At 32.8% G+C, this 27,712-nt stretch overlaps 1 protein-coding gene and 1 long non-coding RNA gene across 2 annotated transcripts; both read left to right on the forward strand.

Annotated features, from left to right (window-relative positions):
• The first annotated feature begins 16 nt into the window (after positions 1 to 16).
• Positions 17 to 2,981, forward strand: LOC114327861 (uncharacterized). The gene is made up of 3 exons (XR_003652061.2): positions 17 to 185; positions 773 to 845; positions 2,825 to 2,981. It is a non-coding gene; the product is annotated as an uncharacterized LOC114327861 (long non-coding RNA).
• A 4,267-nt stretch (positions 2,982 to 7,248) lies between these two features.
• Positions 7,249 to 27,343, forward strand: LOC114327865 (pre-mRNA-splicing factor CWC22 homolog). Its single transcript, XM_028276581.2, has 7 exons — positions 7,249 to 7,597; positions 7,669 to 8,366; positions 13,824 to 14,045; positions 14,153 to 14,467; positions 20,135 to 20,468; positions 26,376 to 26,614; positions 26,888 to 27,343. The coding sequence occupies exons 1-7, from the start codon at positions 7,332 to 7,334 to the stop codon at positions 27,274 to 27,276; spliced, it is 2,463 nt and encodes an 820-aa protein (XP_028132382.1). The 5' UTR covers positions 7,249 to 7,331; the 3' UTR covers positions 27,277 to 27,343.
• Positions 27,344 to 27,712: the final 369 nt, after the last annotated feature.

Genomic DNA, 27,712 nt, shown 5'->3' on the forward strand with positions numbered 1-27,712 from the left:
TGGTATTACTGTCAGTATTTTTTTGGGTTGGTGAATGTGCACTAGTTCACGTCAAAAAAAATTTTCCTCTGCCATTTTAGTTTTGTGTCGTACCCGTATAGCACGTACAAATTCGTTTTTATTAAAAGAATCATCTAGCTTTTTGAAGCTAGACCTCTTTTAATAGAACCAAAATGCGAGCGAAGGTAAGAACATCTTTATATTTTTATGCTCCCATTTCTTTATACTTTTATATCTTTGATACTTTTTGATGTTTATTGGAAATTTTTGTATTTCAATTTCGAAAACGTTTAACCTGTTTTTCTTTTAATTTTTAGTAATATTTTCTGTAAGTAGTAGATTGAAAAATGTTCAAGTAATATTCTGATTTCTGATAGAAACATTCGTTTTCCCATGACGTTTTTCAAAACGTGTTTAACCTCATTTCAGAACTGTTGTAAAACGTGTTTTGTATCATTGAATTATCTTATTGTTGCCATATTTTTTCTTACCATATTTTCTTAACTTATTGCTTTTAAGTATTCTGATATTTGTTTCGAAATAGTTCTTTTACCCTTGGAAGAATTTGATGTACATTTTATTTAGTATATTAATATTCAACTGAGGGATATATTATAGTAAGTTGTGTTTCCACCTGCTATGTGATACTCCTAGCATGAGCAGTCTAAGAGCACAATACAATTTTTCAATTCACTTAAACCTTATGGTTTCCTTCTAATTGCATTAAAATCCTTTTTCGTTTTCTTTGTATTAACCAAGTTTTCTTTTTTAGTGGCGTAAGAAGCGTATGCGAAGGCTAAAGCGTAAGCGCAGGAAGATGCGTGCAAGATCTAAGTAAATCATTGGTAAGTATAATTTAGTTTTCAATATAACTTCTTGTGTGCTTGTAGCCCAATTAAAATAATTGTATACCTAATTCATTAACATTTTGCCGCTTCCTTTGAAGTTAATATTAATTGTCAGAAAAGAAGATACTCAACACGTAAAGAGTGTAGTTCCTTAGTAATTTGCTGAATGTTTGTACCAAGTAGCACATGGTTTCAATTCATCCTTTCTACTTTTATCGCCAAGTATCTGATAGGTCCCTGAATAACCTTTTTTATTAGACTTTGTTTCATGAACCAGAACAGCATTTTGGTCCATTTTGATTACTGATTTCTAATACCTATGGAAGCATGGTTTTTACTCTGTAATTTTTGGATTTCTGTTCACTGAATTAATACTGTATAATCTTATTTTAACAATATATTTCCTTCTCGCCATAATTTTATCTGAAAACTTTACTGTAATGTCAAATTGCAATAGGCATACATAACTCTGTAGTGGCTATATCAATAGATCGGTTGTTAGCAATGCAGAATCCATAAATAAAATTTGTAAGAGCAGTGATTAAAGCCAGAATAAATGCCATAATTTTTATTTCTATTGCATTTTAATAGCAACTGTGACTCATTTATTAGTTACTCGGTATTGGTGTCACTTATATATTCAGTTATTTTAGTATGAATAAAATAGAACCTATATAATTCCAGTTTGTTACACTAAAAGGTAGCAGTGAATGTGTAAAATGGCAAATTTATTTTTTATTTGTGAAATAAGGGAAATTTTTAAGTAATCACATTGTTCCCATTGACGATATTAGTGTACGTTTCATTTTAGTGCATTAAAATATCTGAGGTGGGTATATTAAATTGTGTTTCCACCTGCACTGTGAACACCCTAACAGGGGCAGTCTAAGAGCACAAAACAAGATTATATGTCACAAAATATAGCTTTAGAATTTTTTGTCTTTAGAATTAGCTTTAGAATTATAATAGTTTCTCAAAAGAAATTCATGATACATTCACTGATTTTTTTAAAATCAATACAAAAATAGTCTTTCACACTTTTTTCTCAGTTTAAAATGTATCCTCATGTAGTCTATATATTGGTTTATTCCAAATTGTTCAAACATGTGGTTTTTTTATTCTAACCTCAATGTTCTGATTATATATCTTTCATCGTATCATCTCACCTTCATGAAAGAGTGACAACTCAAAATTTTTCAAGCGATTAAAGTTTGGATATCAAGAGTTTTATTAAATTTATTTTATTTCTTTAATAACATCCTACCGTGTGTCCACAGATGGGGTGCCAAAGAGGAAAAACTTTTATTTTCAATTTTAGCGAAAAATGTCATTCTTGATAAGTTTTGCTTGTTGTAAAACCCCATAAAACGAAAGTTTTTCAAAACCTGCTAAATTTTGTAGCCCTATTTTATGTAATTCCCTATAAATTTTTGCACCAAGTTCGAAATCACATTAATAATCTAGTGTTGCTAAGCTACAATGTACCTCATTAATTGTCAACTATGATAAATAATTTGCGAATTATCATTTTTTTTTTTCGACAATGTTAAGCGTTCAAAGAATTTACTGTTGGATGCTTAACATTGTCTTGCAAAAATTTATAGGGGTTTACATAAAATTGGCTACAAAATTAAGCAGGTTTTAAAAAACTTGAATTTTATTTCGTTTTATGGGGTTTTAGAACAAGCAAAACTTTTTATCAAGAATGACATTTTTCGCTAAAATTGAAAATGAAAAAGTTTTTCCTCTTGGGCACCCCATCCGTGGACACACTATACAGAAATAAAATAAATTTAATAAAACTAATGACTACCAAATTTTAAACTAAACAGTTTCTGAGTTGTGCCATTATTGCACTCAGCTGATCTATAGCACAGCATTTCAGTGTGTTATGACTTATAATCTGTAGCTTTAAGTGCTCATCCTAATCTATTTTATTTATTATTGTTTTTCTAATTATATTTTTTATTTTTCAGGAACTTCATCTCTACTAGTATTTTCTTTGAAGATTTAGAAGATGTGAAGTTGCATTCTATTGAAAAAACGGAAAATTGGATCATCAATCGCATTTTTTTTTATAAATTGACCTGTTGGTGTGAAAAAACCAAAAAAATATATAAAATATTAATATAATACTTTGTTTTATTTGTCTACAAATCAAAGTTTCCATGCTAACATGGGCTTCTATGAAGTGTATTCAGCAAACTATTTCCTGCTAATGCTTTGTTTTCAAGCCAGAATTTTCTGATTTCTTTTCCTTATTACCTATTCCAGCACTATTTTTTAATGTCTATTGAGGATTCCAGTGCAGTCTGGTTGTTGTAACCCAACAGGGTGTGTCGGTCCAGCCATCTCTTTTTTGTTCACCATCCTTAGTTCCAAAAATTTTGAGGTTTATGGAACGATTTACAAAACTTAATTGATGCCCAGTTAGTCTGTTATGCAGTACACATTCCATCACTCAATTTCCTGGTTGTTTATCACGATTTTCTTTGATTCTTATAGTTGCTTCTGCTAAGAGGCATATATCCGCGTAATCTTCCAGTCTGTTAACCCTTTTACTGAAAGATGCCCAGAAGCTGAGTTCCTACTGGCACTGAAAGTAAAAATGTGTCATGGATCCGTGCCATGCGCAGTGAAAGAGGCCCTAGTCAATTCTTAGTTTACCTTTGTTAGTAAGGAGTCCATCCAGTATACTGTAAAATAGTAGGTGGCTAAAAATAAAAACCCTGTTTTACTCCTTTGTCAGATCTTTGCTTTCTTTATCACTATTTCTATATTACGAGTTCCTTACCATTTCCTTAAGTACTTTCCATACAGTCATAGCGTGTCAAAGGCTTTCTTAAGGTCCACAAATCATTAATACTGTTATATGATTAGTTTTGTCAAAATTTAGTGTAAATCCATACTCATTGCTTCATGAGTTTTGTTTTTATAAAAGTTAAGCAGAGGGGATGAAAGTTTCTGCATAGGTATTTAGTTCAAAACTTAATATGTAAATAGTTATATTCATCAACAAAAAGACTTACAAAACACAGACCAACAAAAGTGTTATGTCACTTTTGTTGGTCTGTGTCCATTGAACTGGCAAGAACCACAAGTTCTTATCGAGCAGGGAACCATGTTGCCCTTTGAGCACTCCTAACACATTCAATCTTAACATCGACTTGGAGTCGTTATAAGTATCATGTAAACTTGTAAACCATATTTCTCGATGTTTTTTAAAACGTAAACCAATTTCATAAGGTTGTTAGTTTCATGTACTAAGCAGAACGCACTGAAGATGATCTGATCTAGATCGAAAACGTTTTGCGAATCCTTTTGAATGGCTTTTAATAAACTTTTTTATACCATTGTACAAACGAAGTTTTTACTTCTATATGATAAATAACTTTATTTATAGTATCATGGGAAATAGTGAAAGAGACAGAACAAAAACTGGAACAGTGGAGACAAGCTCTGGAGGAAAAAGGTTTAAAACTTAGTAAGAAAAAAACAGAGTATTTGGAATGTTAATTTAAAGATGGAGTTAATACAAATAAAATGGTATCGATGGATGGTAAAATGATTGTGAAAAGCAATAGTTTTAAGTACCTAGGATCGGTATTACAGAGTAATGGAGGTGTGACAGAAAAATTCCAATGAAGCTGAAGGGAAAATTCTATAAAACAGCCATAAGACCGGCTATGATGTACGGAACTGAATGTTGGGCAGTGAAAAAGAAAGAGGAACAACGAATGCATGTGGCGGAACTGAGAATGCTTAGATGGATGAGTGGAGTGACAAAGAAGGATAAAATTAGAAATGAGTATATTAGGGGAAGTCTAGGAGTCTAGGTACGTGTGGCACCAATTGATGCCAAAATGAGAGCATAGGTTAAGATGGTTTGGTCATGTTCAACGTCGAGACGCTACGAAGAATAGCTGAATGCAGATTTCTGGAAGGAGTAGGAGAGGAAGACCAAAGAAGACTGGGGTGAGACGATAAGGCAGGACATGTTGATAAAGGGGATTAACATTGATATGACCCAAGATAGAATTGTGTGGAGAAATGCAATTAGGGAAGCCGACCCCGCATAGGGATAAAGTATGGATAAGGTAAAGAGAATGATGATGATGCCTTGTCTACGGTTAACATGTCTCTGAAAAAGAAAATGGCTCCAGTACACGTTGGGCCAAGTAAGAACAGTGAATACATGGTGATTACACGTTGGTGGAGTTATCAGTCTGCATTAACCTTTCTTAGTGGATAAACAAAAAACAAACTCTGATTATGGATGTGGAGACTGTAGCAGCTGCCGCAATTAATTTGTACAATGCGTTCAATGCTTATAGAAAAGTGTACCAAACAAGAGTGATTAAAAAGCAATGGCGCAAACGACGGTGCTTTTACACCGAAAAAAGTATTCATATTAAAACACAACCTTAAAATTAATACTTATAAACAGTATCAGTATTGTGAGAAGAGAAAACAAATATTTTAAACTCAACGACAACAACGTGTTCAGTGTTCATAACCAAACAGCTGTTTGGCAGATCGCGCAAGTCCCAAAAATCCTTTGATTTGTGCACCAAATACCGACAAGATTCGGTTTGTAGACCAACGCTGACCGCCAATCGCAAACTCATGCCAAAGCCAAGTGGTCCTGTACACGTTGGTCCAACTCCTTGGCTCAACTGATTAGCCCAGCCCAACGTGTACTAGATTACTTCATGCGTGTACGCATTACTTCAAAATATAATGCAAGGAAAAATAGAAGGAAAACGGAATCCAGGCCGTAGAAGAATGTCGTGGATGCGGAATTTGAGAGAGTGGTTTGGCTGCACCACTAATGAACTTTTTAGGTCCGCTGTGTCTAGGTACACGCTAACGTGTACGCAAATAAAAAAGTTAGGTACACGCGAATTAAACTTCATCAAGCCAGTGACGTCATTATTTAGCGTGCGCAGTGACTTTATATTTTGGTACACGCTATTTTGATATGTTTAGGCGCGGTACTTTATGTCTCGATTAACAGCCGGTTATCTAACTGGGGTTTAATCGGGACCACTTTAGGGTCTCTTGCATTGTAATAAAGGCAATTACAAGTATTATTAAATATAATTATAAATAAGGATAATAATAATTAAAATTGCATTTATTACAACGCAAGAGACCCTAAAGCAGGTCCCGGTTAACTAACCGGCTGTTAATCGAGACATAAAGTACCGGGCCTTAGTGTTTTTTGTTTGATAAAAAATATTTTTATTAAGGGAAGGGGAAGGGAAGCAGAACTATTTAATTCAGATGTTTCAAACTTAATTGTAATAAAACAACTGTATATAAAAGTATATATTCAGCTTAGCAAAATAAATATTAGTTAACATGATATTATAAATACAAAATACGGCTAAAGTATTATTTATACGTAAGTTAATTATACCAGTTTATATTGGTGTTTATTTTTGCTGTGGTGTTTATTTTTATTTATACAGGGAGTTGAAGTTGTTACGATTTTCATAGAAAATTGGTTATAACTTTGTAAATACCCTGTATAACATAATAAACCTTTATATTTTTGTGATATGGAAGTTAAGAAGATTTCGAACATAAAATAAAATATAGGATGTTTCATTTCCATTTAAAAAACATAAGTTTGGCCTGCCACTATATTATCGAACGCCCTGTAACATTCTAATTTTAGTAATTTTGTAATATGAAGCTCAAAGTTTGCTAAAATTTTTGTTACTAACTTTTATTGCTATTTATTACTATAGCGGATCTACTGAGCTTTATCACACTAATCAATCACCCCGTATATTTTGTCTAATTACTTCTGCTACCCTTAATCTCGAATTTTTGTCTCTTATCTTTTTCATACTGTTTTAGAATGCTGTTAAACTCATTAAAAGAACTAAATAATTGTCCACACTCCATACTTAATTTAAAAAAAAAACACTAAACAATTAAAAATAAGGAAACTCTTTACAAATCAATATATTATACTGTAAACATAAGGCGATTAGACAAATTCTAACCAAACTCTGACATTCGCGATACTTACATATTACAGATACTTAATACCACAGCATACACGTAGCTCAAATTAGCGTGTACCAAAAAACCCAGTCATAGTACACGCTAAATAACGACGTCACTGACTTGATGACGTTTAAGCGTGTACCTAACTTTTTTATTTGCGTACACGTTAGCGTGTACCTAGACACAGCGTTCTACGCTAGCTGTAAACAAAATCAGGGTAGCCTTGATGATTTCCAATCTCCGATAGGAGTGGCACAAGAAGAAGAAGAACGTGTACTAGCCCCATAAAAAAGAAGAGTGTCATACGTCAATGTCACTCATTACCAAATGTCAATGTCACTCATTACTCATTACCAAATGTCAATGTCACTGTCAGGTAACGTGCAATGCAAATTGTCAATGTCAAACTTAAAAATATTTTCCTGCAACTGCATCAAATTGTAAATTTTATTTTTTTTAAATATGCCAGATACCAAGGATACCAATACCAAGGATGCTAATTTGAGTTCTCCTGAACGTAAAAGACGAAGAAAGAGTAGATCTAAATCTCCAGAACGAAAAGAGAAAAAGTCTTCCAAAAAGAAAGCCCACAATAGTAGAGACAGAGATTCATCAGAGGAAGGTTACAACCCTAAAGATTATCAGAGATACTATGGGGAAGATCGCCCAAACAGTGACAAATATTGGAATAAATATCCAAGGAAAGATACTACCAAAGTTGGCCAAAGGTATTTTATTTATACATATATTCTTTAAAAATAACTATTAGCTATTTTATGGTGGCACTGCTCTATTTTAGATACTATGATGCGGCTCCCGAAGAATCTGGCAAGAAGGGGCCAGATAGAAATTCAGAGGAGAAGGAGTTACCAAAGCCAATGGAGTCTGTTCCTGATAAATCAGTCATCAAACCAAGAGAAAGAAAAACTGTAGATATGTTAACATCGAGGACTGGTGGTGCTTATATTCCCCCAGCTAAGCTACGATTGTTACAAGCCAGTATTACAGACAAAACATCAGCAGCCTATCAGCGTATAGCATGGGAAGCCTTAAAGAAATCCGTTCATGGTTACATTAATAAAATTAACACCTCGAATATTGGCATCATCGCCAGAGAATTATTGCATGAAAATATAGTAAGAGGTAGAGGTTTGCTGTGCAAGTCAATAATACAAGCACAAGCAGCATCTCCTACTTTTACAAACGTTTACGCAGCCTTAGTAGCTGTTATTAATTCGAAGTTTCCAAGTATAGGAGAGCTTTTATTGAAGAGGTTGGTTTTGCAGTTCAAAAGAGGGTTTAAACAAAATAATAAGTCTATTTGCATATCGGCTACTACTTTCGTAGCTCATTTAGTAAATCAGAGAGTGGCACATGAAATTTTGGCTTTGGAGATACTTACATTGTTGGTGGAGACTCCTACAGATGATTCTGTGGAGGTGGCCATTTCATTTTTGAAGGAATGTGGACAAAAACTGACAGAAGTTTCAAGTAGAGGTATGTATTTGTCTTTGTGCCAATTATTTACGTTATTAGAGATGAAAATGTCTCTGAACCTTTAAGATACAAGTTGAATTTTGCTAAGACTGTCAATTCCGTTATGATGAATGATGATGATGCAATGAAAACATCAATTTACCAAGCATTTGTACTTCTTCTTCAGCCTTAGTAATCCAACTTTGGACATAGGCCTCCCCCAACTAAATTCAGTGTTTTATATTTTGCTCCACTTGCTTCCAGTTGTGTCCTCCAAACTTCTTAATATCACCAGTCCACAGTGCCGGTTTAACCTAACTTCGGGCACTGGATATTTAGGGGCCCCCTTAATTGCTATTCGTTGTCAGTTTTTTTAACAAGAAAACACATGTAATAACTATAAATGTTTATTGTAAAATCTATACATACAATATTTTTTTAAAACAAACAAGAAGAATAGCAAACGTAAAATATATTCGTAAAAATACATTTAAAAATACAAAAAAAAAACAGAAAGTTCTACAAAACAACACATGATGACAACAAAAAATATACCTATTCTAAAAAATACATAAGACAAAAATTAGTTCACTCTTTTTTCTTGACTACGCATTAGCAATCTGTCATATAAAACTAACAAAATTCATTTGCTTCAGGTCTTCATTTTCTGTAATACAATATTTATATGCGTCTAGATTTTCTTGACCCAAATTTGGCGTTAAATATATTTTTATTCTTTTTAAAGCCGAAAAATACCGCTCGCCTAATGCATTAGAAGTTGGTATAGTCAAATAAACTTGCAGTAAAGGTACAATATTGGGAAATGTTGCCTTTAATTGGATAGAGTTATTCTAAAAGGAACCAAGCGACAAATTCGAGAATATTAAGAAATTACCACCAACCGATTTCTACTAGAGTATATTGAATATTCTAAAAATATCTAAGCCCCAGAACGACTCCAACGACATCTATTAACAAGAACACCAAGTGCCAACAACAACGATTTATAATTTAAACTAAACTTATACTATAACTATTATATAACTTATTATTATATTATAACTTATTATTATAATAACTTATACTATAAACTAGGAGTAAACAATTAAAAAACCTATTTAATGAAGCTAAAAACTATAATAATAGTAACATCTGCAATGAGTATAAAGCTACCAAGAAGGAATACAATAATCTTATTGCTGAAAAAAAAAGGGAATTCAATTATCTTCAAATTGTAAGTAGTAATAATAAACAAAAAACTATGTGGAGTATAGTAAATAAAACTATAGGGAGAAAGCAAAGTACTAATAAAATTAAACTCAAAATTGAAGACAAACTAATATCAGATGATAAAAATTTAGCTCAATATTTTGCATGCCATTTCAATGACAGAAATAATGCACTAAAAAATAGGCTTGACAATAACCCTCAAAACTGTACTTTATCACATAGGTGGACTATAGACAGTTTTGTTTATTTTCCAGTAACATCTGATGAGGTTCTTGATATTATTTGTGGTCTTAAAAATAAACATTCTTTTGGAAATGATGAATTAAACACAAGAATGATCAAACACATCAAGGATGTTATATCAGAACCGCTGGCATATTTAATTAACCTAGTATACAACACAGGTGAATTTCCTGAAAACCTAAAATTAAGTAAAATTGTTCCAGTATATAAAAAATCCGATCACACTTGTATTGATAATTATAGACCTATTTCCTTGTTAAATGTAATTTCAAAAATTTTTGAACGAGCTTACTACACTAGGATCATACAGTTTTTGGACAAAAATAATGCACTGTGTTCAGAACAGCATGGCTTTCGATCCGGAAGATCAACAGAGGGGGCTACTGAAGTATTTATGGAATCTGTCTATAGGCACCTTGATGATGGTCTTCTTGTAGTGGGTATCTTCTTTGATCTTTCCAGAGCATTCGACAGTCTTAAATTTGAATTTGTCCTTAACAAATTGTATGTCCACGGAATAAGAGGTAACATGTTAAATTTATTGAACTCATATCTTCTGGAGAGGAAATTCTATGTTGAATTAAACAAGGAAAGGTCAGACATCTTCAGTGTAGATGTAGGAGTGCCGCAGGGATCTGTGTTGGGACCACTGCTATTTCTTATTTTTGTCAATGACCTACCCGATCATATTACTCATGACCACATTGTAATGTACGCAGATGACTCATCTGTGATTGTATCAGCACATACATACGTAGAGCTTCAAAATAGAGTGTCAAGGGTTATCAGATTATTCCAAACATGGTGTACACAAAACTTGCTACAACTGAATATTGATAAAACATCGTATATACATTTTAGATGCAAACGAAATATGCCAGTTGTGTCTATTCCTGAAATTGTAAATATTCCAAACATAAAATTTTTAGGTGTATTCTTGGACCAGTTTATGAGTTGGGATGTTCACGTTGAATATGTTAATAAGAAACTAAATTGTTCATTCTATGCTTTAGTACAGTTGAAGAGAACACTCAGTATTAAAACTCTCATTAATGTATATTATTCTTTGGTTTATTGTCACCTTACTTATAATGTTACGTTATGGGGTAATTCCACAAAATCAGACACAGTGTTTATTAAACAGAAGAGAATTATTAGACTTATCTTCAATATTCCTTTTGGGCATACTTGTAAGCAAGTTTTCATTAATAACAATATCTTACCGTTGCCTTCCATATATGTCTTGAAATCCATATTGTATATTAAGCATAATTTACATTCATTCAAGAGAAATTCTGATTTACATGCATACTCAACTAGGAATGCCAATCAGTTTGTTACTGTTGGTCACAAACTATCCAAATTTGAGAAGTCCACAGATTATGTGGGGGTCAGGCTATATAATCATCTTCCAAATGAAGTTAGATCTTTGCATCCGGTGAAATTCAAAAGAGTTGTGAAAAGTATACTATGTAAACATGCATTCTACAGTGTAGAAGAATACTTAGCAACTAGATTGCTGTTATGAGTTCTGTCTAATATTAATAATTTTCATATTTATCAATGTACATTATGTTAAATCTAAAATTTAAGTGTATGTATAGGTATTTGATTATGTGTCTGTGACTATATTGTGTTGTATATCTGACGTGTATATCCATCTTTATGATGGCAGCTGTAAAGCTATACCAATAAAGTATTCTATTCTATTCTATTCTATTCTATAACGTAATTTTCATTCGTGACAAATTCGAGAATATTTAAGAAATTACCCCCAACCGATTTCTACTGGAGTATATTGAATATTCTAAAAATATCTTAGTCCCAGAACGACTATAACGACATCTATTAACAAGAACACCAAGCGCCAACACCAACGATTTATTTTTTAAACTAAACTTCTAACGTAATTTTCTCCGAACTACTAAATAGGCGCTTGGTTCCTTTTCGAATAACTATCCAATTGATGGATGGCATCTAATTTTTCAAATATTTATTGAACTATTGGCATAACGTTATAGAATGAGTAATTTCATTATGCAACTTCTCTTTGGTTTCATTAACATCTTTTTTCTATTTTACGCATGAAGTATTAATTGACGTCTTTACTGCTAGCGTCTTTATCTAGAGTAGAAAATATCTAACAGTTGATGTAACATCTTTGTAGCATTTAAATCTCTTTGTAGCATATAAGATTAAATACCTACTTCAATTCTGAATCTTTCGTGTCCCTTGAAAATTGTTTCACTTTTATCTGCTTTATCAAAAAATGTTTTTCTCTTCTTTGTTCTTTGAAGATCAGTTGTATAGAATATGTTTGAGATATCCTCGTCTTCACAAAAAAATACTTTTGGTTCTAGTTCAATTTCGCTTAACATATTTCTTATGTCTCCAACAAATCTCAAAGTAGATGTCATTAATTCTACTCCAATTGACACATTTAAGTCCACAGTTTCTTCACATTCACATTTTGCTTCTTGCATTAACTCGTTCCAAAGTTTTTGTCCAAATCAATGTCAATAGAGATGTCTCAGGTATCCATTTTATTCTGCAGTGTCTCAGCTTTATTTTTAACTGCTGATTTTTTGTCTCTATTATTGCTTAACTGGAAAAATAGGTTTGATGGATCCCTAGTTATTAAGTAAAGCACTTACAGCGTCAAAAGTTTCTACAAATTTTGTTTTCATCACTTTCAAGAATTCATTGCAAATTTGGTGAGACAGATAACTAACTGAACCTTTTCATTTATTCGCATTCTGTTGTAAATGCTTAGCTAAGAAGTTGTCAAATTTAGCCTAGTATACAAGACAACTTCAGTAATTTCCTTAAACAATGACTCATTAAATCCTCATTGGATCAACAGAAAGCTAGTCCTTGAGAAGCAAGTAATCTAGTAGTGACAACTCTTCTTATGACGTTTATCCAATAGTTCTTCTCCAATAGTTCTTCTTCGTGTTCTACTTGTTCTTTCAAGCCAGCGTTTATAACTTCAAATATTAATGATGATCTTGTTATTAATGTAACCATAGAGTTCAGATGAAATTACTTTTTTCGTGAGATTCATCACTTCTTCGTAGAGCAAACTATTCAAATGTTTCCAGTGGGTCCATCCAAAATCAGTTAACTATTTTTTTCAATTGAAAATAATTTGCACGGGTACCAATAAACAGATATAACACTTGCGTCATATATTAGCCAATCTCTCTTTGCATCCATTGGGTTTTCCTCTATAAACGTTGCTTTCATTTAATCTTCTATAATAATATTTGTCTCCATCTTGATACATTTTTTACAATTTTCTAAGGAATCACTTTTTGGTTTAAAATTTACCACAGTTATTATAAAGTTATCGGTATTAAAATCAGACTATTTCGAAATCGCAGGTATTTCGTCGTATTTTCCTCTATTTACTTTTTTATTAATAAAAGGAATGGGTCCCTACGGGCCCCTCCGGGGCCCGGGCCTCTGCGCACCCACCCCAAGAGCCCAGTGCATAAACCGGCACTGCCAGTCCATCTCACTTGTGGCCTTCCTCTGCTTCTCCTTCCCAATTTATGTTCTCTATTGTTGTATTTCGTGATTCCATCTTTTATCATTCAGAAAGGCATTGTGTCCTGTGAAGCTCCATTTTAATTTGGCAGCATTTTCTCCTGTGTCTCTTATTTTGGTTTTGCTTCTAATCCATTTGTTTGTTTTTGTCTATAAGTCTCAGCCCAAGCAATTACAGAGTACAGGCATCTGTACGCTGTAGAAAAAAACAAGAAATGTAGCTGATATAATTTTGAACAAAAAAGTTTATTAGTACTTAATTCCGTTCCCCCTCCCCTATTAAGAGTCATTTTAGGGGGAAGTATGGGGGTAGGAGTGGCAAACTGTTTTGCATCTTTTTTGGGGACCCAAAATTGACATTCTCAGAAAAATTCAGCTTGTTCGTATGATTTTAGAGGTCAAATCTCTAAAACTGTACAAAATGGATTGTCCCTATTTAAGATTTTTATTTTATAGGTATTACTGCTATATTTGAGATGTTAAGAAACATTTTACATGAAGGCCAGCTAGAAAAAAGAATTCAGTACATGATTGAAGTTATGTTTCAAATAAGGAAAGACGGATTTAAGGATCATGCTGCTGTCGTAGAAGAATTAGATTTAGTAGAAGAGGAAGATCAATTCACTCATCTTATTATGTTAGATGATGTTAAAGAGGCTGATGCAGAGGATATATTGAGTAAGATATGAAGTATTTTTTCTATAGCATCCCATTTTTTAGTGTGTTATGTTAGTTTTTTCTTGAGTTTGTGTAATTTTTTTACTAATGTTTAAATATAATTGTAGATGTGTTCAAATTTGATGAGAGTTATGAAGAAAATGAAGATAAATACAAAACCCTTAGTAAAGAAATCTTAGGCAGTGATGGTGAGTCTGAATCAGGTTCCGAAGGTTCAGAAGAGGAATCTGATAATGAAAATGAGGACGAAGTCAAGGACCAGGGAACAATTATTGACAATACTGAAACGAATTTAATTTCTCTTAGAAGAACCATATATTTGACTATTCAGTCTAGTTTAGATTTTGAAGAATGTGCACATAAGCTACTGAAGATGGAGTTGAAACCTGGACAAGAAATAGAATTGTGTCACATGTTTCTTGGTTAGTATTTTTATTTGGTATAAAAGGTATTATCTCACAGTATTATTGTGTTAATGATAAAAACATCTCCTTAATATGTAACACTGGGGAATAGCAAATTTATTGTATTAATATAAACAAAATTGCGCAAAAGTGGGTGGGCACAAAATTTGCTTGCAATGCTTTCTATAATGCATTTATTTTTTTTTCGAATCTTGAATAAACTAGTATTACAGTTACAGGGGTAAACAGGGGTACAGTTAGTAGTTACAGGGGTAAAAGACAAAAATAATGAGATTAGGTCGGATGATATTAATCTGCACAAATAAGTTTGAGGAAGTGGAAAAGTTTAAATACCTTGGGGTAACGACTTCCAAAACAGGAGATAGAAGATCTGAAATCGAAGAGAAGATTATTACAGCTAACAGGGCTTTCCGTGCAAACAAAAAATTACTCAAAAGCGAAATAATTACGAAGAAGTCCAAAATTACCATTTCTAATGCAATAATTAGGCCTATATTATTGTATGCTGCGGAAACACTCACTATGGCAAAAAGAGAGGAGGATGACTTGAGAATATTGGAGAGAAAGTGATAAGAGCTGTACTGGGACCTGTTAGATCGTCTGAAACAGAATACAGGATTAGTACTAACAACGAAATAAAACAAAAGCTGAAAGATGGAGATATAATTATAAAAATTAAACATTACAGAGTTAGATGGTTGGAGCATATATGGAGAGCAGATAGCGCAACAATCATCCACTCGATTTTACAATGGGAACCCGGAGTTAGAAGAAGATATGGAAGACCTAGAATAAAATGGTTAAAGAGATGGAGAAGTATAGTTAATAGTATCGAGTAGCAGACTGAGACTGATCCCCCCAAAAAAGATGGATCTAGATAGCTTTTTAGCGCCTCAACCCCACCTGGGGTATTTAGCCATTTTACTGTTTATTATTTACAGGGGTAAAAAAAAAGGAGAAAATTGAGTGTAACTTTTAATTTCAAATATTTTATTCAAAAGAAACCTTTTGTTTATTCTAAGGGACTGTTAGCCCTCTGTAATAGAGTAATCTTTCAATCGGTGTTTAAATTTTTCAAAAATATTTTCGAAAGGATTCCCAAAAAAAAATGAATTCATTTAAAAAGCATTGCAAGCAAATTTTGCGCCTATGCTCTTAATAGTTCAAGAATACTGAAATTATTTTCCCTGTCTTATGTACGATTATGAAACCCTCTTACTTCTACTGAGTATAGATCCCATCCTGACAACAACTTGCAGATGTAACACTAGATGTTGAACATCAATATTCCTTTTCATATTTAAGCCCCCAACAGCCTTGGTAGCTTTCCTCTATCACCATAAAATCTTAAAAGCATTCCCAGTGATCATCATATGACCTAATTTGTGAATTTTCTGCTAAATTTTATACGTAAATATCAAATTCTTTATGTGATGTATTTTTACAATAGTGTAGGTACATTGTACGTACAACACATCTCATGTTGCCTATAGCCTATAGTAGATTAGCTTCGTTACCTATTAATTCTTTCCTTTACTACCTGTTCAGTCTTTGCTTCGTGTTTTTCTTTATTATTTTACCTATCTTTGCTCCCCCAAGTCTAGTATGTATCTGTTAAAAAATGTCTTAGTGGTTTCCTGGGCAAGAAGCATGTAACCCTGTTTTTCTTTTTTGTTGTTCTTCATCTGTTAATTCCATGTTTCTTATGTGGTTAAATTAGAGGAGATATTGAAGATAATTCATGTGACGTGTATTGTATTTATAGGAGGATAATAATTTCACATATTATGTAACTGGCTGTATGACCAATAATCCAGGCAGAAATAAAAAATAAAAATTAATTATGGTAGAATTATTTTATTTTTAAATTAAATAAACATTCAGTACAATTGAAACATTATTCAAAAAAAGAATGTGTGTGTACTTTGTACGCACGTAAGAAGTTATACTTCTATTATATGATTTCAACGAGATTAATACACTTTAAACAGTTTATTTATATTTTATTTAAATAATATTTTATTTTAATACTTACTACTTTTCAAAAAGTTTTATTAAAACAGTAGGTACCAAAAATTAAAAAAATAAAAGAATAAAACACACACAAACACATTGAAAAATGCCATAGATGATTTCTGAACAATAATTGTCGGAATTTTTTTTAACTAAATACGTATTTTCTGAAAAAAAAAATTATATAATAAATATACTTACAATCATAAAATGTATAAAAAAAAATAAAAAAGTAAAAGTTTCTCTTGGGGTTCGAACCCGCTTATGTTAGCGCACTTAGTATTGAAATTTAATCATCTTATACTTTTACCCACGGAGACACTTGCATCATGTAGGAAGATCGACTAACTAAACGCTTTAAACTTTTGACAGTTCTGAATTTAACCAAATTATTTTAATATTTTTATAGAATTGAAATATTAAAATACAACAAAACATAGAGTAAGAAAACAATATATTAAGTGAATATTGGTAGAAATTTTGATGGTAATCAAATTATGTAAATCAAAGCATTATATACTATTTTGGTAGGTTCATTTTAAATTTTCCAAATAGGTAGGACCTATTTTTCCAAATAGGTAGGTAGGTATTACCTATGTAATTTTTTATTAGGATACTGAAACATTTACAATAGGGATGTTCACAAAAAATTAAAAAGTCATTTCAAACATGTAAAACGATTAAGAAACACCCTAGGAATAATTGTCCAAAATTTCAACAAAATTGAAAAAGCCTTTCTATAAAAAATCTTTATTAGAAATCTAGCATTATTTTAAATTTCAAGAACACTTCTCTATTGGCCTGACGTCACTAGTTGCACATACCGCAAGCGCGCGCCATTCTCAGAGTGTTACTGTTTACCTGTTTGACGTTTCAGGTCATTTTATTTTGTTCTCTTCTTGTTTTATCATTGTTAAAGTGGAGTTTTATAGTGAATTTGTTTAGTTTAAAGTGGATAGACTGTTTGTAAGGACATATTTTGGGTTTTACAAAAGTAAACAAATAAAATGGAAGAAGGTTTTCAGAAAGCCGATTCGTATAAACTACCGACTGTAGTGTAGATGTAACAATGGTGTATGATTTATTGGCATCTTGTAAAAAAATAAATCTATCACAGCTTTACTGAGTGTATATTCCATATAATTTTCCATGTCTTCTTTAAGCTAAAAAAATAAATGCTTAATACTCCACAAAAAAAATAGAGAAAGTTGTATGCATGCATTGTACGCATGCATATTGTATACATACATTGGCTGGTTATTACTTTACCTTGGTTAGGTGTATTAAAAATATTTTTATTCTTCTTCATGTGCCTTGTCCGTTGTGGACGTTGGCTATCATCATGGCAATTTTAATTTCATTTGAGGCGTTTCTGAATAACTCGATCGATTTTTGTCCAAATCATTGGCGTAAGTTTATAAGTCATGAGTGTCTTTTCTTCCGGGTCCGCGTTTGCTCTCTATTTTACCTTGCGTTATCAGTTGGAGTATACGATATTTATCATGCCTCATGATATGACCGAAATATTTAAGATTTCGTTTCTTACTTGTAAAAGAGATTTCTGTTTGTTTTCCCATTCGACGCAATACCTGTACGTTGGTGTGGGTCTCCCAGGATATTTTGAGGATACGTGGGTACACCCACATCTCGAATGCCTCTAGCTTTTTCATTAATGTTTCCATTATTGTCCAGGCCTCTGCGCCATATAGCAAGACCGGAAATAATAACATTTTAGCAGCCGCATTTTTAGTGGGAGAGATATTATGTCGTAATGGGTGAAAATATTTCTCATGCATGTTGTTAAATGTTGCTATGTCCTTTTCAACTCTAGATCTTATTTCGGTTGTTTCGTATTTCGAGTTGACAACTGTTCCAAGGTAAAAAATATTTTTGAACTTGGGTATTATACATTTTCATTTCAACCAATCTTTTCACTAAATTATTAATGATTTTAATATAATATAAATTCATACCTACATCCACATGTAGTTATTTCAAGGTTTACTTTTACTGTATGTATTATTAGAATCCCGTTTTTAGGAATATCCCAGTTTAAGGAATACAAATTTGAGTTCCCGAAACTTTTTCATTTACTCTTTAAGGGGGTAGGTGTAAAATCTTGGTCCAATGCTATTTAAATTCATTCATTTTTTCGAATCCTGAGAAAACTAATAAGTATTTTTGAAAAATGTAAATGCAGAAAGAACAATTACATTATTACCAAGGGCCGAAAGTCTACGGAAAACTTCTATAATGTTTATTTTATTAAGTTAGTTCTTTAAGTTAGTTATTTTAAGTTCTAGCTGCAAAAAAAACCATTTCTTTTTCTGTTTTAAATTTGCTGGAACGGTAATAAAAATCTTGTCAGAACTGTTTTTTGATGTATTTACACACCCAGGAACAAAACACCACTTATTTGGCTTTATTTTTAATAATTAAATACGTAAAAAACTGCGCACATTCAAATACACTGAGTAAATAAGTATACAAAACTAGTCGTCGATCAAAGACGTTACGACTGCTGACGTCACAGACCGTAGCCTCGCTGCAGGGTACCGTTTTTCTAGCCTCCAAGAAAATCAACATTATGAACTCATTTATCTTAAAAAATATACATTTTTAAACAGTTTTATAATTGTTACGTTTTTATATACCTTGTAATCTATTGAATTTAACTATATTTAAAAATTAGTGAACATCCCTATTATTACGTATCTGTCGCTTTTAAAAACTATTTAAAAAGTCACTACAATTATAAACTTGCTTTTTCTCTGCCATCACAACAATAAAAACTAATATACACAAAATTTGTTTATCCATAATCTCCATATTGAACAATTATTGACAGATGTTTTTAACACCCAATCAGATCCCGTATAACGTTTGAGCGACTACCATACTGTCGGTGTGCGCATGCGCCCAGGAAAATAAAAATTCACCCTCGTGCCTAAAGAAGTATAACTTCAAAAATTTCAAAGCAAAATATTGAAAAATAAGCAAACAGTGGCAAGTTTTTACAGACACCTAAAATAAAATGGATTTTGGGGTGGACATCAGAACTCATCATCGGATCATGCAAAACAAAAAATTCAAAAAGATTTTATTAGCTTATGAGTTTTTCTATATTTTTCTATATTTTCACAACAAGCATATTATATAGCACAAGCACATTAATAAGCATAGCACAAGAAATAGCTTGACAGCGTTACCTTAAGAAATGTCTAAAGAAAATCTATGCAAAATTTCAGGTGGATCAGTTAAGTAGTTTTTGAGTTACAAAAAACTGCCTTTAAACAAAGCAGTTCTGAAAAAAAGCAGTTTTGAGAAAAACGCCTTTAAAGTTTTGACTTAGTTGTTAAACTTTTATTTTCAATTTCTTTTCAAAGTGATGTACACCGGAAGATGTTTTTGAAATGCGGAGTAATTTAGAATAGAGGAGGGGAACAGCTTTTGAATGTTTCTCACTTTCAAGCGCGCTGGCGCAAAGCTTGTCAAATGTTGGGATATTGAACATGCTGTATTTCCGGAAATTTTGCTCCGATCAAAATAATAAAAAAAAATGAAAATTTCAAAATTTTCAAACTATGCCGCCCTCTTCTGAAGAGAAAAAACAGTAATTCTAAATCGAATAAATACATTTTTTATTTGTAGACTGCTGCGCAGAACAAAGAACCTACGAAAAGTTTTATGGTCTTTTGGCTCAAAGATTTTGTCAAATCAACAAAGTGTATATCGAGCCTTTCCAACAAATTTTTAAAGATACCTATTCTACCACTCACAGACTAGATGCTAACAGGTTAAGAAACGTCAGCAAATTTTTTGCGCATTTACTTTTTACGGATGCCATTGGATGGGAAGTCCTTGACATCATGAAATTGAATGAAGAGGATACCAATAGTTCTAGTAGGATTTTCATAAAAATCTTGTTTCAAGAATTGGCTGAATATATGGGACTAGGAAAATTAAACGCAAGGCTAAAGGATGAGTAAGTTTCAACATATTTTTTATTCTTTTCATAATATATTTTTCTCAAGATTTTATTCTACTATTATATGTCGGTTTATAACGTTCTCCGCCGTTTTACAACTTCCAATACACTTCGTCGAGTTGTTCCTCTTCTATGTTTCTTTCCCTCAGCTCTTTATCTATTCCTTCATTCCAACTTTTTCTCGGTCTACCTCGTTTTCCCTTTCCTTTTGGTTGCCATTTTAGTATTTCCTTTGGTATTCGTTGTTCATCCATTTTTTGTATATTTCCGAACCAGATAAGTTGTTTTGTTGATAAGTCATCTGTGTTTGTTCGTTTGATTCCTATTATTTCTCTAATATCTTCATTGGCAATCCTTTCTCTTCTAGATCTTCCTGCTGCCCTTCTCCAAAAATCTATTTCTTGCTCGGAATAGATTTTAGCACAGCCATTTAGACATCGAAAGAGCCACCGTAGGGTTATTAGGGAACGCATCGGTGACGTTCGTTTCTATTAGGGATGGCATGATGGAACCGCAGCGGGTATGTCGGAATATGTTTCAATCGACTATTCCACGTATTACAAGTGACAAAACTTTGACGGCATCGGTCTCGATTCCATCGCCGGCCGTAGTTGAGTACACTTTCCGGAACGACCGGGCAAGAGATTTAAAATGAAACTTGAACTGATCTCTCGGAATAGGTACCAACCATAGAGAAACGCATCGGCGGCGTCTGTTTCGATTCCAACATCTCACATCTGTTTAATGTGATGGGTTCAAAAGAAATCGATTTATTTCAATATATCGAAAACTATTAGAGAGTTTTTATTGAAAATGGACATGTGGCATTCTTATGCCAGGAACATCTTAAAACAGAATTATAGCGTAATTTGTCCACCCCATAACAATTTTATGGGTGGTTTGTTCCCTTAAACCCCCCAAACTTTTGTGTACGTTCCAATTAATTCTTTATTATGGTCTCATTAGTTTAACACAACGTTTTTAAAACTTTTTTGCCTCCTAGTATTTTTTCGATAAGCCAGTTTTTATCGAGATGCGGCTTCTTTTTTAATATGTCCACATAAAAATTTTATGGGGGTTTTGTTCCTTTAAACACCCCAAATGTTTGGGTACGTTCCAATTAAACTATTATTGTAGTACCATTAGTTAAACACAGTGTTTTAAAACTTTTTTGCCGCCTATTCTTTTTTTGATAAGTCACCTTTTATCGAGATGTGGCTTCTTTTTCAAAATATACCTAAAAATGTAAGTTATAAATAAATTTTCAGATTATTAACAGGCCTCTATAATCGTACTTAACCATATACAAATATGTGGTGGATTCGAAAAATATTCAAAATATCTCGATAAACACAAGCTTATCGAAAAAGTACTAAGAAGCAAAAAAGTTTTAAAAATATCGTGTTTAATTAATGGTGCCACAATAATAACTTAATTGGAACGTACACAAAAGTTTGGGGGGGCTTAAGGGAACAAAGCCCCCATAAATTTTTTATGAGATGCACAAATTTTACTTTAATTTTTTTTAAGATGTTGCTGCCATAAGAATGTCCATTTTCAATAAAAAATCTCTAAGAGTTTTCGATATATGAAAAAAAATCGATTTTCATTTTGTAACTTCAAAGGGCTGTAACTTTTTTTGTGTGCAATATTGTATATAGGTAAGTGAGGTTCAATCAACCTATTTTTGGCCCTAGAATCTGTGGTATATGTTATGACCAATCTTTTCGGGACACCCTGTATAAAAAAAGAATGTGTGTGTACTTTGTACGCACGTAAGAAGTTATACTTCTATTATATGATTATATGATTATATGATTATAAACGAAATTAATATACTTTTTATTTATATTTTATTTAAATATTAAATTAATTTATACTTAATACTTCTCAAACATTTTTATTAAAACAGTGCCAAAAATTAAAATAATAAAAAAATAAAACACACACAAACACATTAAAAATGCCACAAATGATTTCTGAACATTAATTGTCGGAAAATTTTTTAACTAAATACGTATTTTCTGAAAATAAAATTATATAATAAATATACTTACAATCATAAAATGTATAAAAAAAAATAAAAAAATAAAAGTTTCTATTGGGATTCGAACCAACTTACCACGCGGCTGGTATTTGCGTTGTATTGGGATTCACCCGCATTAAAACTGCACCACAGAGGCAGCTTGTCATTATGTGCGAAGATCGTCTAACTAAACAGATTAACCTTTTGACATTTTTAACTTATGTAAATCAAATTATTTTGATTTTGAATTGAAATGATTTAGAATTGAAAAAATACAACAAAACATAGGGTAAGAAGACAATATATTAGGTGAATATTGATATAAATTTTGATGGTAATCAAATTATGTAAAAAAAAGTATTACATACTACTTATGTATTTTGGTAGGTTCAAGGTAGGTATCGGAGCCCGTATAACGACTAATACATTTCGCAATCACTTGCGTCGTGCAAAGTGGCTATGTTCAAATATCATAACAAAATTTGATCAACTATTTATAAAACACTTACCAGTGAAAGATTCTTTAGCTTTGAATAAGCGAGATCTGCGGCACTCATACTAGGCACAGTTTGATGAGCTTTCACATTGGCATGCAACAATCATCTCTTCTATGTAAATAAGTCCAAAAATATAATATGAAAACTATTTAAAAAGGCAGTATAACCATTAACTAACTTTTTGTTTGTTGTTTCTCTTCCTACAAATTTTAAAACGCAACAAGCATACATTATAACCAAACACAGTCCCACAGCTGTGCCACAGCTGCCATATTGGATAATTTTTGTCATGTCATTTGAACATCCAATCAGAACAAAGTTATAATGCGCATGCGCCCGGTCGCTAGGTTTTCCCATATAAAATTTCACCGTCATTACGCCCGTAAAGAAGTACTTCAAGTTACTTCAAAAATGTTACAACCTTTTCTAGAGGTCTGCAAAATAGGTTTCCGTGACGGCGATGACCTCCTCATTCGACTTAAATTTCTGCCCAGTGAGTGTCTTTTTCAAGTTTGGAAACAAATAGTAGTCGCACGGGGCCAAATCTGGAGAATACGGTGGATGGGGCAACAGTTCGTAGCCCAATTTGGCCATGGCGACGGCGGAGGTGTGAGCCGGTGTGTTGTCATGGTGGAAGGGCACTTTTTTCTTTGCCAAATGGGGTCGTTTTTTCTTCAATTCGGCGTCGAATCGGCCCAATAATTCGGCATAATAGGGCCCTGTGATCGTTTTGCCTTTCTCCAAGTAGTCGATGTAGATCACACCTTGTGAATCCCAGAAAATGCTGGCCATCACCTTTCCGGCCGATTGGACAGTCTTCACCTTCTTCGGAGCACGTTCGCCGGATGCTGTCCACTCTTTCGACTGTTCCTTGGTTTCTGGTTTATACCAGTGAATCTATGTTTCGTCGACGGTTATGAAACGACGTAAAAACTTCTTTGGATCACACTTAAATAGCGTCAAACAGTGCTCTGAAGTGGTCTCACGGTTGCGGTTATTGTCTGAAGTGAGCAAACGCGGCACCCATCGCGCCGATAGCTTTCTCATGTAGCCCAGTAAATGAACGGGAAATGCGACGATACCGTGTAATTTTCAGGGGCAACTCCGAATTGTATGAAAATTTGAATTTAGGTTCTACTTGCCCTCCACTTCAAAGTTGAAATTGTGCCGTTGGTTGCTTTTACTTAGGGGGTGACAGTCACCCCTTCTCGGGGGTGAAAAAACATACGTTCAAGATAAGACCGGAAATGGATAAATTTACTGATTTTAAGCAACTTTTGTTCTATAGAGTTTTTTACGTAAGTCAATACTTTTCGAGTTATTTGCCATTGAAAATGTTGATTTTTCGACAAAAAAACTACGTTTTCAGCGGGTTTTTGGCAAGTAACTCGAAAAGTAAATATTACTATCGAAGAAAATATCCTTAAAAAAAGTGTAGCTTATAAAAAACCGAAAAAAATGGTGTATCAGTAAAATCTATCAATTAAATAAAAACAAAGTTGTAGCTCATGAAAGATACGTTCTTAGTCGTCTAATTCCAAATCGAATATTTCAAGGTGAAATCACCGAAAAATTAAGCACTTTTCGGGAAAAACCCATTTAAACTTTTTTAAAGTGTTTATAAAGAGCTTTGTTTTAATTGTTAACAAAAGTTTTAGCATTAAAAATAAGCGAGTTACGCTCAAAAGAAAGTTGGCCCTCTTTTTTTTGTAAAAAATCATGAAAATCTCCCCGTGTTTAGCTCCCCAAGGGAAACTAATCGCTACCACTTTACAAAAAATTTCCACTGTCAGTCTCACTGGTTTAAAGTGTTTATTTTTGAAAGGGTTATAGTTGAAAAAGCTTGAATGGGTCACTAATCACGAGTGTATGCAAATTTTGAACAGCCATATCTTAACCAATTTTTGTCTTGCGGATAAACAAAATGAAACTAGCATATTTATAATAGCAAAACCTACATTTTTTATTGTTTAAGATTTTTCTTATCACTAATACTTTTTAAGTTATTTTGAAAAAATGAAATTTTTCATAAGCACTTCAAACCAATCAAACTTACAGATCATATAAACAATACACATACAATTAAAATAAATGGTAAAGCAAAACGATTAATTTCATTTAGAGTGCTAAATAGAGAGAGGTTTTCACGATTTTTTTTACCAAAAAAAAGGGGCCAACTTTTTTTTCAATGTAACTCGTTTATTTTTCATGTTGTAAACTTTTTTAGAAAACAAATAATAAGCTTTTTTTAGATACTTTAAAAGTGTTAATAAGTTTTTCCCGAAAAGTGCTTCTTTCTTCGGTGATTTCGCGTTGAATTATTCGATTTGGAATTAGACGAATAAGAACGTATTTTTCATGAGCTACAACTTTGCTTCTACTCAATTTGTAGACTTTGCTGGTACACCATTTTTTTTCGTTTTTTGATCAGCTACACTTTTGCTAAAAATATTTTTTTCGATAAAATATTTACTTTTTGAGTTATTTGGGAAAAACAGTCTGAAAACGTAGTTTTTTTTGTCGAAAAATCAACATTTTAAATCACGAATAACTCGAAAAGTATTGACTTACGTTAAAAACTTTATAGAACAAAAGGTGGTTAAAATAAGTCAATTTATCCATTTCCGGCCTTATTTTAAACACGCGTTTTTCACCCCCCAAGAAGGGGTAAATGTCACCCCCCAAGTAAAAGCAACCAACGGCACAAATTCAACTTTGAAGTGGAGGGTAAGTAGAACCTAAATCCAAATTTTCATGCAATTCGGAGTTGCCCCTGGAAATTACACTCCAAAACGGTCATTTATTGGGCTAATGCCCAAAATTTCATGCAGGATATGACCTACGGGGTCATTTGAGATGCCTACTGTGCCAGCTATCTCGCGCACCTTCAGTCGGCGGTCTGCCAATACAAGATCGTGGATTTTTGTCACGTTAATCTCCGTGGTAGCCATTTTCGGGGCACCTACGCGTGGCTCATCAAAAACCGACGTTCGTCCACGTTGAAACTCATTAAACCAATTTTTGACAGTTGCCATCGAAGGAGAAGAGTCACCGTACACAGCATTCAAATTCAAGCGCTTTTTGATTTCGCTGCGTAATTTCCCTTCCAAAAACAAGAATCGAATCACCGACCGATATTGCTTTTTTTCCATTTTATTAAAATCCGCGGACACGCTGACTTTCACACGCAGTCACAACAATACTATAATTTCGATTTGGCTGACATTTTGACATTAGCCGTCTACTAGAACGCATTAAATGACATTACACTTCATTTGCGATAGTGGCGCCATCGGGCGGAGAGGCTAAATACTTATCGGACTGTCCTAGTATATTATTTCCATTTTGCATTCTTGTACTGAAACTTACTTATTTTTTCAGGACCCTGCAGGCTTATTTTTCAGGACTGTTTCCTAGAGATAACCCAAAGAATACCAGATTTTCTATTAATTTTTTTACCTCTATCGGTTTGGGAGGATTAACTGATGAACTCAGAGAACATTTAAAAAATATTCCAAAAATGATGGAAATGAAGTTAGCCACTAAAGAAAAGGAAAGCAGTGGTAGTAGTAGTTCAGAAAGTAGTTCTGAGGAAGATAGTAGTGACGACAGCTCTGAAGGTAAGGATACCAATATTGGTCTTTTATGTTTTTTCGTTATGTGTTTTTTATTCCTAAATTAATTATGATGTGGTATATTATACCTTATTATACACCTAACCTAATATAACCTATACTGCCCATCTAACAATGATGAATTACTTAGAGAATTACTTATTCTGTATTTTGACTATATTTCAATTGGTTTAATAAGTATGTCTGTATTATGAGATTATTAGAATCTTTATAACTTTTCAACTACTTTAAACTTATAATGAATATTGATATTTTTAGATTCATCAAGTTCTGAAGACGATAGAGGCAAAAAGAAGAAAAAAACCAAAAAGCTAGAAGAAAAAAATTCGAAAGTAAATTCTAAGTCTAGACCTAGATCAAAAGAGAAAGAACACGCAGACAAACCTAGAGACAAACATAGAAAGGAAGATAGACATAAATCTGACAAAAATCCCGATAGATCCTCGTCCAAAAAATATTCTAAAGAAGATAACAAGAGGAAGAAAGACTACGAATGGATGAAGAGCAGATATGAAGATGATATTAAGCAATTAAAAAACGATAAAAGGGTATTTGAAAAGTCTTCCAAACGACGATCAAGATCTAGAGACAGGGTAAAAGTCAAGGAAGAGCGTAGACGTAGAAGCAGAGAAAGAAGAAGGAGCTAAGATAATTTTTTAATAAGGATCTATGTATATTTATGTAAACATTTATTTAATACATGTTTTTTAAAAATTCAGTTTTTACTTATCCTTCACTTCTTTTCCGATGTCTTTTAATTTGCTCCATGCGTGACTGTAGAGCTATGTATAGGTGAACCAGAATACGAATAGACTTAAATATACTGTGCGGACTGTGCGCACTAGTACACCATGTAAGATTAGTTGCAGCCAGTGGCGACTGAGCATGGTTCCGCGGAACTAGGGCCCGGACCCCGCAGGGGCCCGCTCTAAAGTGCTGTTTGCTTCTTTTGTTTCTAATTTGATGGGTAAATTTTGAACTACACAAGCTGTACACACTACGAAATGTAACTGCTTAATAAATTTTAATTTTTGTCTAGGTACTTATTAATAAAAACGAGGAATAACTATTCATCAAAAAATT

Source organism: Diabrotica virgifera, chromosome 7, assembly GCF_917563875.1.
Source record: "Diabrotica virgifera virgifera chromosome 7, PGI_DIABVI_V3a".
In the NCBI taxonomy this organism is placed as follows: Eukaryota; Metazoa; Arthropoda; class Insecta; order Coleoptera; family Chrysomelidae; genus Diabrotica; species Diabrotica virgifera.

Coding starts and splice junctions, on each gene's coding strand:
- LOC114327865 (XM_028276581.2), top strand. CDS start 7,332: ATGCCAGATACCAAGGATACCAATACCAAGGATGCTAATTTGAGTTCT. Junction 14,468..20,134: donor ATTGTGTCACATGTTTCTTG/GTTAGTATTTTT, acceptor TTTTATTTGTAG/ACTGCTGCGCAGAACAAAGA. Junction 26,615..26,887: donor TAGTGACGACAGCTCTGAAG/GTAAGGATACCA, acceptor TGATATTTTTAG/ATTCATCAAGTTCTGAAGAC.